We start from the raw sequence: 15,887 nt of genomic DNA on the forward strand, positions 1-15,887 counted from the left end.
GGGTGCGGTCCGTTTCGACTAATTCTTGGTCGTCATCTGAACACTTCCGTGACTGTAACATCCCTATTCCAGAACATTTAAACACTAAAAAACGTAACATCAAAAAGACAAATCGAATACAAAGCACAGGAAAAACGGAAATAGCTGTTCACGCCCTTGAACAAAAAAACATACCCCGCAGAACGACAAGGCCATCATAGTAGACAGACAAGACAATGAAACAATGCTAAGAATATCGGAAACAATAGCAATAAAATGTGACGCGAACACTATCAACCTACACAGCCCTACATAATCTCCGAGGTTTGGAAGCTTCACAACATAAAATGAGGTCACAACCCCGACCAATAGGCGATAACACAAACACTTCAAAAACAGAAGCACCTACCCGACCTGACATAGCATCCACTTTCCCAATGTGTTCAGATGACGACCAAGAATTAGTCGAAACGGACCGCACCCCGTCAACCCCCTTTTCCCCCTTCCCTATATAAAAAATCAACCCTTTCACCTTTTCCCCCGCCCTATATAATATAGTAATATAATATATATGTTTATATATATATTACTGGAAAAAAAACCCGGGTTTTTCTAATTTAATTCTTTCAAATTACCTAACCCCCCCCCCACACACACACTCAGTAGTTTTTGGACATCGCAGAAAGAAGAAAAGCCGCAACACTCAGAAAAAGGTATGAGTAAATTTCTCTTCCTTATGCTACATATACTTTTTAGTAAATTTACATCTACAATGCCCTAAGAATCCATGAGTAAATAGCCAATGAGATTTAAACAGGGGAACTCCTAAACTTAAGCAGGCAAAATAGCCGTAATTATAATAATAAATATTTTATTAGGTTTAGTAACCCCGAGATAGCGATAGCGGCACATGCCATTCATCTCTTCATCGAATGCCGCTTATAATTAGTGATCGCCTTGGGCCAGTTATCTATGATTGGTTATCACTAAAGATACAATTGTGCACTCAGTCTGCAAAGTTATATAAAGCTACAAACCCACACCTGCTAACTATAAAGCGATAAAAAGCATTACGTGATGATTTTTGTTGTTAGTTTGATGCAAAATCTTTGAATTGCATTTAAATTGGTAATATCATCATGTATCATATGTTCCATACTGATTATTTCATTCAACGTTTATTTACGTTTCTTTATAGAGCAGTCATCTCTACATAACATAAAAAGCAGCGTGTTTTTACGCTCTCAAATGGAAATGTGAGTCTCACTCATCATTTCTCTAGAAGGCAGCTGTGCTGATAACAGGATGCTAATGAGAGCAATTTTTTTTTCTTCGACCTATTCCCGAGTTACTGGATCACTCCTACAGGCAATAAGGGTTTATTCTTCATCATTGTCATCCTGATATGTACCTTAAAGGGGTGTACATGATATGATAGTACTGCATGATAAACTTACGCCGTTACTAACTTCCTATGTACAATTTTCCGCCAAATCAACCTGTTACCTGTCAAGACTTCAGAATTATCAGATCTTATATTTCTGTCTTCTAAGGCACTTTTTACTCTTTCAATCGACCTATATCTTGATTTTCCTCTGAGTCGTTTTCCTGCCAACCTGGTAAAGAACACTTGTTTTCCTAATCTTTCCTCTCCCATTCTGTTAAGTAACCATACCACCTGAGATTAGCTCTGCTAACACGTTCCTGGATGCTAACAATATTAAGTTCCTTCCTAATATCCTCGTTTTTAATATGACATTGCCTCTGATGACATCTATTCATGTCTCTAATCTTTCTCAGGATTCTCATATCTGTGGTCTCTAGTCTTTGGTCAAGTGTTTTATTTATAACCCAGCATTCAGCTCCATAAGTTAAAATTGGTTTCAACGCTGTCTTGTATACAGCTAATTAATGTTTTCACTGATTTCTCTCTTACTCCATAAAAACTTATTCAGTTGACTTCCTACCATGCCATCTTTATTGATTCTGTTGAATATTTCCAAATTTAATTTACTGTCTCCACTAAAAATTGTGCCTAAGTAGCTAAAATGTTTTATTTGTTCTATTGGTTCTTCATTCACAATGCATTTGATTTTTCAATCCTTCTGCCTATTTTCATTGTCTATGTCTTATTATTGCTGACCTTCATCTTCAAACAAAATCTATTACAAGAGTTATTCAATTTAGTCAGGGAATCTTGCAGACTTGAAGCAGATTTATTTAGAAGTATAACATCATCTGCATAGAGTAAAGAGCTGTGATTAACATCGCCAATTTTGATACAGGTTTAATACAACTTTGTTTCAAAATTTGATCCGCAAAGGTAATAAATAACAGAGGGGGATAATGTACATCCTTGCTGACACCAATTTAACATTAAACCACCTCCTATACTTCCTTCAATTCTTACTGATGACTTACAACTCAAATAAAGATAGACTATTACTTGATATAATGTTGGGTTTGACAATATACAATTGTAACACTTTGAACAACTTTTCTCTTGGCACCCTGTCATATGCCTTTTCCAGATCTAGAACACTTAATTACAGATCTTTGTTATATAGCCATGATATCTCAACTATTTGTTGTATTATGATAATTTGAACCTGAAGACTCTATTTGGCCTGAATCCAGCTTATTCTTTACCAAACGTCTCTTCCATAATCCTTCCCAACCGTTTCTCAAGTATACCTCCATATAATTGTATAGTTCGTCCTGTATACTTCCATTTTTATATATGGATACTATGAGAGATCTACTGTAACCATCTGGAATTCGTTCAGTGGCGGCTCGTGGATTGAAATAATAGGGGTGCTGCAACTTTCGAAATATGCACACACACTGTAAGTACAGTGTATACATGGATAAAATATCAAAATTATGGTTAAAATTGAAAAAAAGAAAAGTAAACATGAAAAAATATTGTTTATTATCGATAAAATTATATAGTTCGGTATAATTCAAAATTACTTAAAAATAAAATATATTCTTCTTGTTTTGTATACAGGAATAAAAAGGCGTTAGCTGATTTGTTTTGTTTCATGAAAAAATATTGTTTATTATCGATAAAATTATACAGTTTAGTATAATTCAGAATTACTTAAAAATTACTGTAACAAATGTTATGTCTTTAATAGTAATGTCCAAATATATAGAGACGGAGTAAACAAGATAAGCACTACGAACACTACTACTGGCGCAAACTGAATATAAACAACAGTGGAACCACGCGACGGACGTTGCCGCATTGTGCTAATAGCCCGCATCTCACCATGACATGTATATGCTTGCGCGCGTAGCAATATGACAATGTTGTAAACACAGTGTTGCTAGCGTCGTTCGCCTTCCTAATGCTACAAGATGGATTTTTATTATTTTTTATACAAAATAAGAGATTGTATAGGATTGTTGATGATAAAATTAATTACAAGCAAATATAAACAAATTAATAAATATATTTATATAGAGAGAAAAATTGGGGGTGCTGCAGTGCCTATGCACAAGTTGCCCCTGAATTCGTCCCTCTGTCCAGACCTACTGAACCATGCAGTGCAACCACTGTAAGACTTTTACACCTAAATACTTGAGCATTTCTGGTCGAATATCATTTACACCTGCTGCCTCTCCACATTTCAGGCTTTTGATGGCCTTTTCCACCTTAAGAATGGATATGAAATCCTGAGTGCCCACCTGGTCAGTGTTTCTTACCACTGTGCTGGCATCATTGCTTGTTCAATTTGGCAATTTAGGCGTAATTACTCCATTCATTAAGAATATCTTTTTCACCAGTTTTGAGGTCACATTTATCATCTCAAATTCCTGTTACAGCATTCATTCCTCTATTTCTGAACTATTTCAACAGCCTCCAGAATATTTTGCCACCTTCGTGATATTTATTTTCTATGTTTATACTAAAGTCTTCCCATGACTTTTGTTTAACAGTTTTACACAGTTATTAACTTTCTCACAATTGTCTCTGTATTCTCTAAGAGTACAAGGTGACGTATTTGCCAGGAACTTTTGATAGGTTTTCTTCTTTTCCTTCGCTGCCTCTTTAACTTCCTGTATCCAATCATGGGTTCTGATTTTTTCTTCCTTGCAGACAACCTTACTACATGCCTCTCTGGCTAAATCAATCGATCTTTCTCCTGGATTTGCCACTGAATCTCCAAGATTTGGTTCCTGTTCTCAAACTCTTTCATTTTTTCTGTATTTTAGTCTACCTTTCACATCTGAGAGCTGCTCAACTTTTATTCGCTTTAAGACTTTAAATATTTTTATTTTCGGTATGAAATTCAATTATATCATGCTCAAGACTAAATGTTGAGCACTTTAAATCATCTGTATACTCTAGTTTCCTGCACTATTAACAATATCTTAGTCCATGAGACTTATCTTATTTCTTGTCTCTTCTCTCCATGTGAATTTGCACACATTTTTATGTTGGAACATGGAGTTGCTAATAACCAGTCCATGTCCTGAGCAGAAATCCAACAGATATTTGCCATTATTATTAGCTGTACTCTTTTCTCCAAATTTTCCCAAAATATCTTTGTACGTCTGACAATCATTTCCTACTCTGGTATTTAGATCCCCAACAAGGACCAACTCTTCCTTTTTCATTGTGTCAGTTGCTTTGTATAAAGCATCAAAAAATTCCTCCACTTCTACCTTTGTAGAACCTTCTGTGGGACCGTAGGCACAATCAAGTTTTATTGTCCAATTCCCCATTCTGATATTTGCCCACATCACTCTAATTGAGACTGCCTGCCATTCAAGAAGATTAGCCTCGTATTTTGTGTTGAGTACTATGGCTACTCCTTTTTTTCCTTGATTGTCATTTCTTGAATATAACATTTTGTATTTATTACTGAGAAAATCTCACCACACTTTGTCTTTTTTTGTTTCAGTCATTTCTATTATGTCAATCCTGTATTAATCCACTTCTTCTGCTAGTTAAATTTCTTTGCTATTGAAGAGGTAAATACAAAAAAGGTATCTTTCAAAGAGACTCATATATCAATCTCCTCTATTGTTTATCTTGTCATTGATCCCCTTAACTAGAATTTTAAATAAAACTGCTCATGGTTATGAAACTGTGCAAAAAAGTGCAAAGGTATCTCAACTTTTGTACATGGACGATTGGAAGTTGTATGCAAAATCAGAGAATGAACTCGGATCATTGCTTCATACTGTATGCACATTAAGTCATGATATATCATTGGATTTTGGCTTAGATAAATGCGCAATTGCTGGATTAACAAAAGAAAAATTGGAAGATCTGATCGAAATCGAGCTGCTAAATGGTGAAAAAATGAATGCAATAAAATTCAAAGATAACTACAAATATTTGGAAATTTTAGAAGCAACAGAAATTCTGAACAATAAGATCAAAAAAAAAATACAATATAATACACAAGTCGACTAAGTCAGTGCTTAATGCTGGTAATTTAATTAAAGTAATTAACAACTGGGCCATATCTGTTCTGAGATATTCAACAGTCGTTGTTGAATAGACATAGCTAAAGATGGTGGATTTAGATAAAAAATCGGTATGTTTTGTAGCACAAGAAGAGGCCATTAAAACCAATGTTATGAAAGCAAAAATCAAGAAGTCCGTAAATGTAGATTGTGCAAAGAAAAGAAGGAACGGTAGACGACATTATAAGTGGATGCAGCAAAATTGCAGAAATTGTGTACCATGAAAGGCATAATAACGTAGCTAAGATAATTCACTGGCATTTATATAAAAAGTATGGGTTTAAAGTATCCAAAGACTATTGGAAGCATAAAATTCACCAGAAAGTGATTGAGGATGAAAAAACTATAATACTCTGGAGTTTCAAAATCCAGACTGACAAAATCTTAGAATGTAATACACAAGATATAAAGAAAAAAGTGAAAACAATGGTGTTCAGTTTATTCAAATATCAGTACCAGGAGATAGTCGGATTGACGAAAAAGAAACTGAATAAATTACAAAATATCTCGAGTTGCAAGTCGAAGTTGAACGAATCCGGCAAAAGACAACGAAAGTTGTTCCCATAATAATAGGCGCCATTCCTAAAACATTGAAAAAACATCTAGAAGTACTCGAGTTAAATGGATTACAAATCGGGTAGCTAAAAAAGGCCGCTTTGTTCGGCACAGCATTCATATTCATAAGGTAACTCGTAGACCCTTGGATAGTTCTCGAATTAGTGGAATATAACCAGCCTTTTACTTAAGACTGAGGAAGCAAATCAAGCTTGGATGAATATTATATATATACTGTATATATATAATAATATTATATCAAAAAAAAAAATCAGCTAACGCCTTTTTATTCCCATATACGGGAGTAGGCGAGGCCATTTAGCCCTATCTAACTTTTGGAGACTGAGTGGGCAGTTCAATCTCCACTGGTACCCAATCAGAGATAGATGGCCCAAGGCTATCACTAATTAAGCGGTACTCAGTGAAGAGAGACGGCTCAAATGTGCCGCCATCTCGTGGTCCCTAACCTTAACACAATATATTTAATGTCTGAAAATAATGTGGGTTCTACGGTCGATTTTCTTGAGTTTACGGGACGAAAAACCCGAGTTTCCGGGAGGAAAAACCCGCTTGCCCGTGCCAGAGATCGACTAACTCGGGAACCGGTCGAAAAAAGGCTTAGAAAAATTTCCTCTAGTCGGCGACTAGATTTGAACCACCAAACCCTTTCTTCGTGCGGTCAAGCGCTGTAGAGTGCAAACGCCACTTCTACTGAGCTACACAGGCCTAATATTATATATGTATAAATAATATTATAATTATATATATATATATAATTATAATATATATATATATATATATATATATATAATAATATTATTATATATTAGTAATAGTAATATTAGTAATAGCTTGAGATGAAGGGATCAAATCTGTCTTACTTAAATTTACTTTCCTAAAGTCTATCGAACGTAACGCTTACATAAGAGAGAATTCCCGTATAGTTATCTAATTAAGTTTTCTTAGTCGTGGGACTCTCCACGACTAACTTTGACTAAAATGCAAGACATAAAACAAAGTGCTGTTTAAAAAAATTATATAAATAAATAAATAAATGAGCTAATGCATTTTCATTCCCTTACACGCAGAACGATACTCATTTGACTGATTTGATGGGTGAAGCATAAATGGTTATCATATTCCCCTTTGTCTGAAAACGAAGTTCTTTGAATGGAGCTTTAAAGTTGAAGTTGAGCTTTAAGCTCTCCCTGGAAGGGCATTGAGATTAGTTGTGTTCAGCTGAGCATAGAATTGACTTAGGTCTTTTGTATTTGCAGAATTCTGCTTCATTGTAGTCTGAAGCTTGCTTGATCAGCGAGTTTGGATGATTGTTTGTCTTGGCGAAGAACTTTTCTGCTAGGTCATGGAGGAGGATTCGCTTACAGGAAGTAGGCGAGGTTTTTATACCGTCTAGCTTTTAGAGAATGAGTGGACAGTTAAATCTCTGCCAGTAGCCAATCAGAGATAGGTGGCCCATATCTCTCACTAATTATAGGCTGTCAATGATGAAGAGGCCGACTGGTAAACAAGTGCAGCCATCTCTTGTCACCTAACCCTAACCGGATGTGTTGCTGTCTGAAATAATATGGATAGTATGGTCAATTTTTTTGAGTTTACGCGATGAAAAACCCACTTGCCCATGCCAGAGATCGAATATCATTCACACAATTGATACACAGTCGAAACAAGATACTTTTCAAACAACAATTTGACTAGTGATACAGAGCAATTCTGAATCTGGTCAAGGATCTAAGAACAGTCTGCGAAATACCGTCGTGAAATATGGGCTGTTCCAAGAAATTCCGTTTTTTTTTTTTTTTTGATATGGGCCACTTCGTTGGTGCTTAATTCTTGTAAACAGTTGGATAGCTTTTTTCAACTTGTATCGATAACTATTGGGATGACCTTGGTGTGCTTTAAGCCACAGCCATCCAACTTCAATTGCCAGATATCGACATTTAGTCATTTTTTCCAGTTCTTTGTTGTTAATGTTGTTATCACTGGGTGCAGCGATATCAATAATCCAAACCTGTCGATGTTCAATAACTTTGATATCAGTTCTATTGTTTTCCAAATGCTTCACGTTTTTATTCTAAAGTCCCAGAGAAATTTTGCTGTTTCGTTTTCCAGTACTGTCGCTATTTTACGATCCACCAGTTGACAGAAGTAGGAAATTGATATTTTTTGGCCTCTTGATCATGGCGGTATTTATAATGAGTTTGAGTCTTGCTGCAGGCATGATTGGATGTTCTACAGTCTCATTTTTATGATCTGCATTTGCTGCTATTATTCAGGTTCAATATTTTTGTTTTGATTGCATTACTTTGTAATGTCTGTTCTTGAGGTTCTAGAATAATCCTTCTGTTTCATTATAAAAATCAAGTGGATATTAAATCCAACATTATTTCAAAGCCGAACATAGGAACCATGAAAGTTTCGTATGAAATTTCACTACCGAGCATACTGGAATACACTGGCCGATATTTACGAGTTACCCTAGCTAGACCTTATAGGAAGCATTCACGCTAAGACAGCGTCCATTTTGATAAAGTTCACTGGCCTAAGAACTGTTTCAAACTGATTGGTTATCGTCAGAGACCTGGCTCTCGGTCGGTGCGTAAAAGTGATTGCTAAAATAAAGAGCCAGAAGGCTTCACTTCGGCGATGCAAAAATTATAAAAATCAAGTGGTTATTAAATCCAACATCATTTCAAAACCGAATACAGAAACTATACAAGTTTCATATGAAATTTGACTAGAGAGCTTACTGGAATACAGAGTTCACTTACGAAAGATAATAATAGTAATTCTTTCCTGGAACAAATTTCCCAGTTTCGCTAATGTCGTTATCTAATAATTCCTTTCATTTATATGAAAATTGAAATGCAAATGGAAACTAATTTTTCACAACAAAGAACAATTAGAAAGGGAGTCCTGCTAGACCAGTTAATTGTAAAATTTAGTAGTAATACAATTTCACAAGTATTCGTATATCAGTTGTCTCGTTTTATCATTGTATTATTTTCATATTAATATAAAAAAAGATAACGCTTTTTATTGCTTATAGGGAATAGAAGGCGTTACATAATTTAGGGGATTGTAATATGCGTTTATATAAAATTCGTATTCTTAGAAAATATTTTAGTTAACATATTTTTGAGTAATGTGCACATCAATGAGCGAAAACATGAAATCTTATTTATTGAGTTATTTTTCAGACCTTATTTTTTATACAACGTATTACACAAATTTTTATAGGCGGTTTGTGGGCTATTTCCTTATGTATGCAATCATTTATTTATTGCATTGTGGTAATACTATAGGTGATTTGGTGTGTTTATGACAACTAGGGTGATGCTGAGGTGCAGCGTGTTTACGTTTGGTGGATCGATGTTATATTGAAGTGCGTTATTTGTTACTTTCTTCTGGCATCACTTAAAAATTTGCGAAAATGCCTCGCATTATGATAAAAGGAGGTGTTTGGAGAAACACCGAGGTGAGTAGTGATTCAGCTATTCGTAGAAACCACGAAAGTATCATATTTTAAAGCTGATCACTTGAACTGTTACTACTTAACAATCCCCCCACCCCTAAAAAAATAAAAACTATTTCATTCAACTTAGTTTGCAATTTTCCGTTTCTTCTAACATTACTAGTTTATGCACAAGTTGAGAGTTGGCGTTTTCAACTCTTGAGAAATTAGTGTGCAAAATGTTGGTTTTGTTGTGTTTTTTTTTTTATCACAAAATTAGAGTATCATAGTGTGTTAGTGAAGGTTTTCGTGTTTTGTGTTCGGATCAGAAGACCTATCCATAATCAAGATGACAACATTGCCTCCAGTTAATGCAGTCTTTATTTGGGAGATTGCAAAACATGATGGATATTCTATCAAGAAGGATTATTTGTGGAACTACAAGGCAGGTGATTATGACATGCTTTGGAAGAAGTTTAAATCTGTACCATGACATAAAACGCTGCAGGGTAAGGATGCAGTACAAGGGATATAGTTAACGGTCATCTAGAAGAAGCAGTATTAAATTGCATACTTAGGGTAAGGAGAGTTTGTCAGTTAGGAGTTAGATGGATGAGTAATATCATTAAGTACGAGCTACAGAAGAAAAAAATGCTAGAAGGTATATAAAGAGAAAGGTGACCAACAAATTGATGATCAGTACAAGGCTCAGGCAAGAAAGGTGACCAGCATGGCAAGGAAGGCAAAATCAGATTATGTGAATAATTTAGCCAAGCATGCCAAAGGAAATCTCAAAGAGTTCTTTCGATATGTGGCAAGTAAGAGGAAGAATGACTGTATAAGATTAACCTTAATGAGTGATGATGGTCATGAGGAGATGGAAGCAGATAAAATAGTTGAGTTACTGAGTGACCACTTTGTAAGCATATGTCTTCCTAGTGAGGTTACTGCATTAACCTATGTGACAGACACTAATGTGAGAACAGAGGTGGATGAATTGGAAGTTCTGAGGATATATTGCAGAATCTAAATGTAAATACAGACAGCTGTGAGATTAGATGGGATATCAGCTAGGGTTTTGTGAGAATATCCAAGAGAACTGGCAATGCCTTTGACTAAGCTGTTTAATTTGAGTCTCAGCTCTGGTATAGTTCCAAAGGAGTGGAAAAAGGGCAAAATTATTCCTTTGCATTAATTTTGCAAAGAGATTAATTAGATTGCAGTAGCAAATTATAGCCCAATCATTATCTCGGGCATGGTGGTAAAAGTACTAGAAAAATTGGTCGAAAAGAGAATTCAAGAATGGTTAGATAAAAATATGATACTGTATGAGAGCCAACATGGCTTTGAGAAAGGGTCGGTCATGCCTTAGTAATTTACTAACTTTTTATAATAGAGTAACAGCTGAGTTGGATAAGGGAAATGTCTACATGATGATTTTGCAATGGCATTTGACAATACGTGGAACTGCTATTACTCAAATTAGAACTAATGGGGATAAATATGATTAATGGGTTTCATGGAGGAGAGGTATGATAGATTGGGTCTCCTATGATGAGTCTTTTGGACTCCATGGAGGTGCCCATATATTAATAATAGTAATAATCTTCCTTAGTTGGGAGCTCTGTGGATTGATTTAAATGGGGATGATGATTTAAGTAGCAACAAAATCAACACAATGAGAAATTTGCTAAGTATCATCGACTAATCATATTTTTGCTGTATTAATGTTGTACATCATTAACAGCTTCCATCTTCGCTAATGGAGGTAACCAATTTATTAGTGACCAGTAATATGCATTTCACTACCACTATCTAGCAGATTCTCTTAGTTATCAGTGCATTTATTAACATTAGCATTTGAACTGCTGTAGCATGTAGACCAATGCAATTCAAAGACATACACAACTGCACTCTGATAAGCAAGATAGAAAAAATTAATAATAACGTGATTACGCTAGCTAGCTATATTACTGTATTCATATCTGGTGACGTCAAACACATGATATTGCACTTTGCAGACCACAAAATAAAAAAAATTACAATAAAATACTAAATATCAAGCATTACATAAAACAATAATAAAAACAAAACATTATTTCACAATTTTAAAAGAAAACATCCAAAAAATTTTATACAATATAATTTGAAAGTTTATTTTTCACTTAGTTAGACTATAATAAATTTAGTTTAATCCTTTATCCAAGTGTGAGCAAACAAAGTTTGTGCCTGAAAGTATCTTCAGGACTGAGGTAAGGTAGTACAACACCGGGAAACTCGTTGCAAAAGGTGGAGCAAGCTAACGTCATTCCTATCTCAGTATCTCCCATAATGCAAAACACATCTCCTTGCGGATATGTATAATGTTATGCATTAACGGAAGGGCCATTACCCAGACTAGTTTCAACCTTTATTGAGGTCTCATCAGTGGGAGCCAGGCCCAGATGTGGAGATACCAGGCAGAAGCATTAGCAAGGTCATCTCTACCTATAGGAGTTGCCAAACGGTGTGCCACCTTTTTATTAAATTACTCTGGATTTAGAGAAAGATGTTGAAAGTTTATTTTTCACTTGGTTAGACGATAATAAATTTAGTTTAATCCTTTATTCAAGTGTGAGCAAACAAAGTTTGCGTCTGAAAGTATCTTCAGGACTGGGATAAGGTAGTACAACACTGGGAAACTCGTTGCAAAGGTGGAACAAGCTAACATTCCGTTAATGCATAACATTATACATATCCGCAAGGAGATGTGTTTTGCATTATGGGAGATACCAAGATAGGAGTGATGTTAGCTTGCTCCACGTTTGCAACGAGTTGCCCAGTGTTATACTACCTTACCCCAGTCCTGAAGATACTTTCAGGTGCAAACTTTGTTTGCTCACACTTGGATAAAGGATTAAACTAAATTTATTATAATATAATTTGAATAATACAAAACAAACATACAACAAATATTACATGACCCCATTTGGAAATAACAAACAAAACAAGCTTATAGAATGTATGTTATCTAATTGAACATATCTAGACATCCATATTCACTATTATATTCATAGTAGTGCATAGGACTATATACAGGCCATGGCTCTCACGGGTTTAAAAGGAAGCGCACGCACACACACACACACACACACACACACACACACTTGCAATCTTCATAGAGAAACATTAACAGTAAAATAGGCCACACTGAAGAGCTCAATGACTGGCACTATCATTATGATGTCACCTTTACAAAATATCAGTTCATGAAATTTCTCCCCTGCCTCAGCTCTCCTGATCAACTGTAAGTGATATTATTGTGAAGTGGAAATGCCTAGAATCAATAACAGCACAATTGCAACCTGGTAGGCCACATAAAATCACAGTGCAGCACCATCGAATGCTGAAGCAATTAGCTCAAAAAATCGGCTCTCCTCAGTTGAAACACTCACTACCGAGTACTGAAATGCCTCCACAAGCAATGCTGGCACCACAGCTGCTAGTTGGAGCTGAAAAAATGGGTTTCCATGGCCACACAACTACACACAAGCCTAACCTCAGCAAGAACAACACCAAACATTGGTGAGTGGTGTAAACCTTGCTGTTATTGGACTATACCAATGGAAACATGTTCCCTGGAGTGATGAATCATGCTTCACTGTCTGACAATTGAGTCAAGGTTTGGCTGATGCCAGGAGAATGCTACCTGCCTGAACATGTTGTGTACCTGCGAAGCTTGATAGAGGAGGTATCACAGTCTGGAAATGTTTTTTTCATTATGTGGGTTTGGGCTTACTTCCAGTGATGTGGATCTTGACATTGCTACCTATAATGATATATTTTAGACATTTCTGTGCTTACAACTTTATGGTAACATCCCCATTCATAAAGTAAGATCTGTGCAGTGGTTTGATGAGATTGGTATTGAAGAAATTGACGGGCCAGTGCAGAGTTGATCTCATCCCTGTTAAACACTTCTGGGATGAATTGGAACGTTGAGTGTCAGCCAGACTGAATCACCCAACATTATTGATCGACCTCATAATGCTCTTCTGGAAGAAGAATAGAAGGGAATTGTTGCAGCAGTACCAGAATCTAATGGAAAACTTTCCCAGAAGATTGAAGGCCATTATTGCAGCAGTACCAGAATCTAATGGAAAACTTTCCCAGAAGATTGAAGGCCATTATTGCAGCAAAGGGGGAGATTAGTTCCATATTAATGTTTTCATATTAGATTGAGAGTTGGGATGAACAGACTTCTAGATATTTTTATTGAGATAGTAGATAGAAAAAGTTATAAGCAAGACAAGAAACACAAATTAAAATAAGGAAATGAAAAGAAACCACACCAGAATTTTCACAGTTTTAAAAGGGATGATTGCTAAAAATAATTAAATAAAATCCACCTTTGAAGAAATAAATACAATAAAGATAACACATAACATCATCCCCTTCAAAAGTAAAGCTGTCCTCAAAATGAAAAGCATTACTTTTACACAAAAAATTTAAACCACAGTTCCAAAGATAAACAATAAACATATCCATAATAATAATGTGAAAGCAACCAACAACACTACTTCCACTGATGCCAGTCCCATGAAACATATAGCAGTCACATGGTTGCTCAGTTATCAGAGAACATTGCATTTCTTAGAATTACATCTAGAGACTTTTTACCAAACTGTAACTCAAATCATATTCTTAGCTTTACTGGTGACAGTACACTCCCTTCCTGTTTGCCATTTGATAGTCTCATACATAAGCGTCAAGATTTTTCCATAACAGTGTCTAACATTCAGATGCTGCTATTCTTCACTGTGGTGAGAATAACTTTGTAAACTTTACTTCTGCCAGACTGCAGTCTTGTTCTTCCCACAAGAAAAATTCAGTTTTCAGCCTCTCATATTTTTAATTCCATCCAGATACCCAAATATGATTACATTTCTCTTCTTGTCCTGCCTTATACCACTTACCTTTCCTGGCATAAACATATCACATCCATAGTTGCTTTAGCTTCCACTTAGCTGTCCTTTTCCTTTCAGAATCCTGCTTCTCACCTGTATAATTACAAAGGCATTTGATAATTACCACATAACAGGTTTGTGTATAAGCTGCAGAAGATGAGATTAGGTAGCAGATTGATTAAATGGATTGAAGATAGGCTTTCTGAAAGATACCAGCAATTTGTGTATGATGGAATATTATGTAAGATTCGAAAAGACTTTTAGCTTGGAGAAATGAGTGGGATTGCAGTTTTAATATTAATAAAAGTAAGGTGTTACACTTTGGGATACAGAAATATAAGACTTTTTACTGTATTGGTGGAGCTGTACTTCAGGAAGTGGATGAGATTCAGGATCTTGAAGTGATGGTAGACAGTGTACTGAAGTTCCAAGGGCGCATTACAAGTATTGCAAAGACTGCACATTGTATTGCTGCTATGATCAAAAGTACATTGATATGTACAGATAAGGAGGTGGTGGTGCCACTATATAAGCCATTGGTCAGACCATATATGGACTATTGTGTTCAGATTTGCTCACCTAGTTTTCATTGTGATGTGGAAATACTAGAAAAGGTCCAAAGACGAATTACCAGTGATATCAGGACTCTAGATTGTTGGTTATGAAGAGCATTTGAGGGAAATGTGGATTACAAGTTAAAGGATTTTATCAGATTAATACAGAAGGAATTATAAAAAGTGTGGATGCTAAGATAGGAAGAACAAGAGGCCATCCCTGGAAGTTGTATAAAGATGTGGTGGTGAAGGATGTGAGGGGTAGACTTTTTACATGGAGAGTTGATGAGTGGAGTGCATTGCTAGAGTGTATTGTTAGTGTAGATAGTGTAAATAACTTTAAACCTCGTTATGACAGACATGTTGCTGGTTGAGTAGGCTTTCCACGATGAGTCTTTTGACTTCGTGGAGGTTAACAAAATAATAATAATAATAAATCCATCTAACCTTGGAATACTGCTCGAACATTTGAGATAGTGCACCAAAAATCTCCGCAATTCAGTTAATCGACAACTTCTCTCTCTTACAAATTCACTCTAGTCACCTTCTCACATACCTTTGGTTTCTATCTTAGCCTATGTAGGTATTTTCACAGGCAGTATTCTAAACTGCCTACAATCATTCTTTCACTTTCTAAGACTAAGAACAGTAGCAGCTGCAGGTCAGTATTTGCTTACAGTCTAGTTTCAAACCTACCAAACCAACTTTTCATCTTCTTCCATGCCATCCAGCTCTTTTCTTAGAGTGTTATTCTTCGATTTCTTTCTCAAAAGTTTCATATTTCATATCATCATCATCAGACCTCCATGGAGTCTAAAGACTCATCATGGGAGTTCTTGTCATTGTATACATAGCAAAATAACCTCCCATTTTTTAAAAAAACCTCATCCACATTAA

The 15,887-nt window shown here is 35.6% G+C and overlaps 1 protein-coding gene across 1 annotated transcript in view; it reads left to right on the forward strand.

Moving 5' to 3' along the window:
* The first annotated feature begins 9,384 nt into the window (after nucleotides 1–9,384).
* LOC150096009 (cell division cycle 5-like protein) overlaps nucleotides 9,385–15,887 on the forward strand; it is a 205,591-nt gene continuing 199,088 nt past the window's right edge. Inside the window, exon 1 of the mRNA XM_090409677.1 lies at nucleotides 9,385–9,514. Within this exon, the coding sequence (XP_090265803.1) occupies nucleotides 9,470–9,514 (45 nt within the window). The 5' untranslated portion in view covers nucleotides 9,385–9,469. The remainder of the gene's footprint in view (nucleotides 9,515–15,887) is intronic.

This window comes from Typopeltis vanoorti, chromosome 19 (genome assembly GCF_054136105.1).
Source record: "Typopeltis vanoorti isolate ZY-2024b chromosome 19, IOZ_Tvanoo_1.0, whole genome shotgun sequence".
Classification (NCBI taxonomy): Eukaryota; Metazoa; Arthropoda; class Arachnida; order Uropygi; family Thelyphonidae; genus Typopeltis; species Typopeltis vanoorti.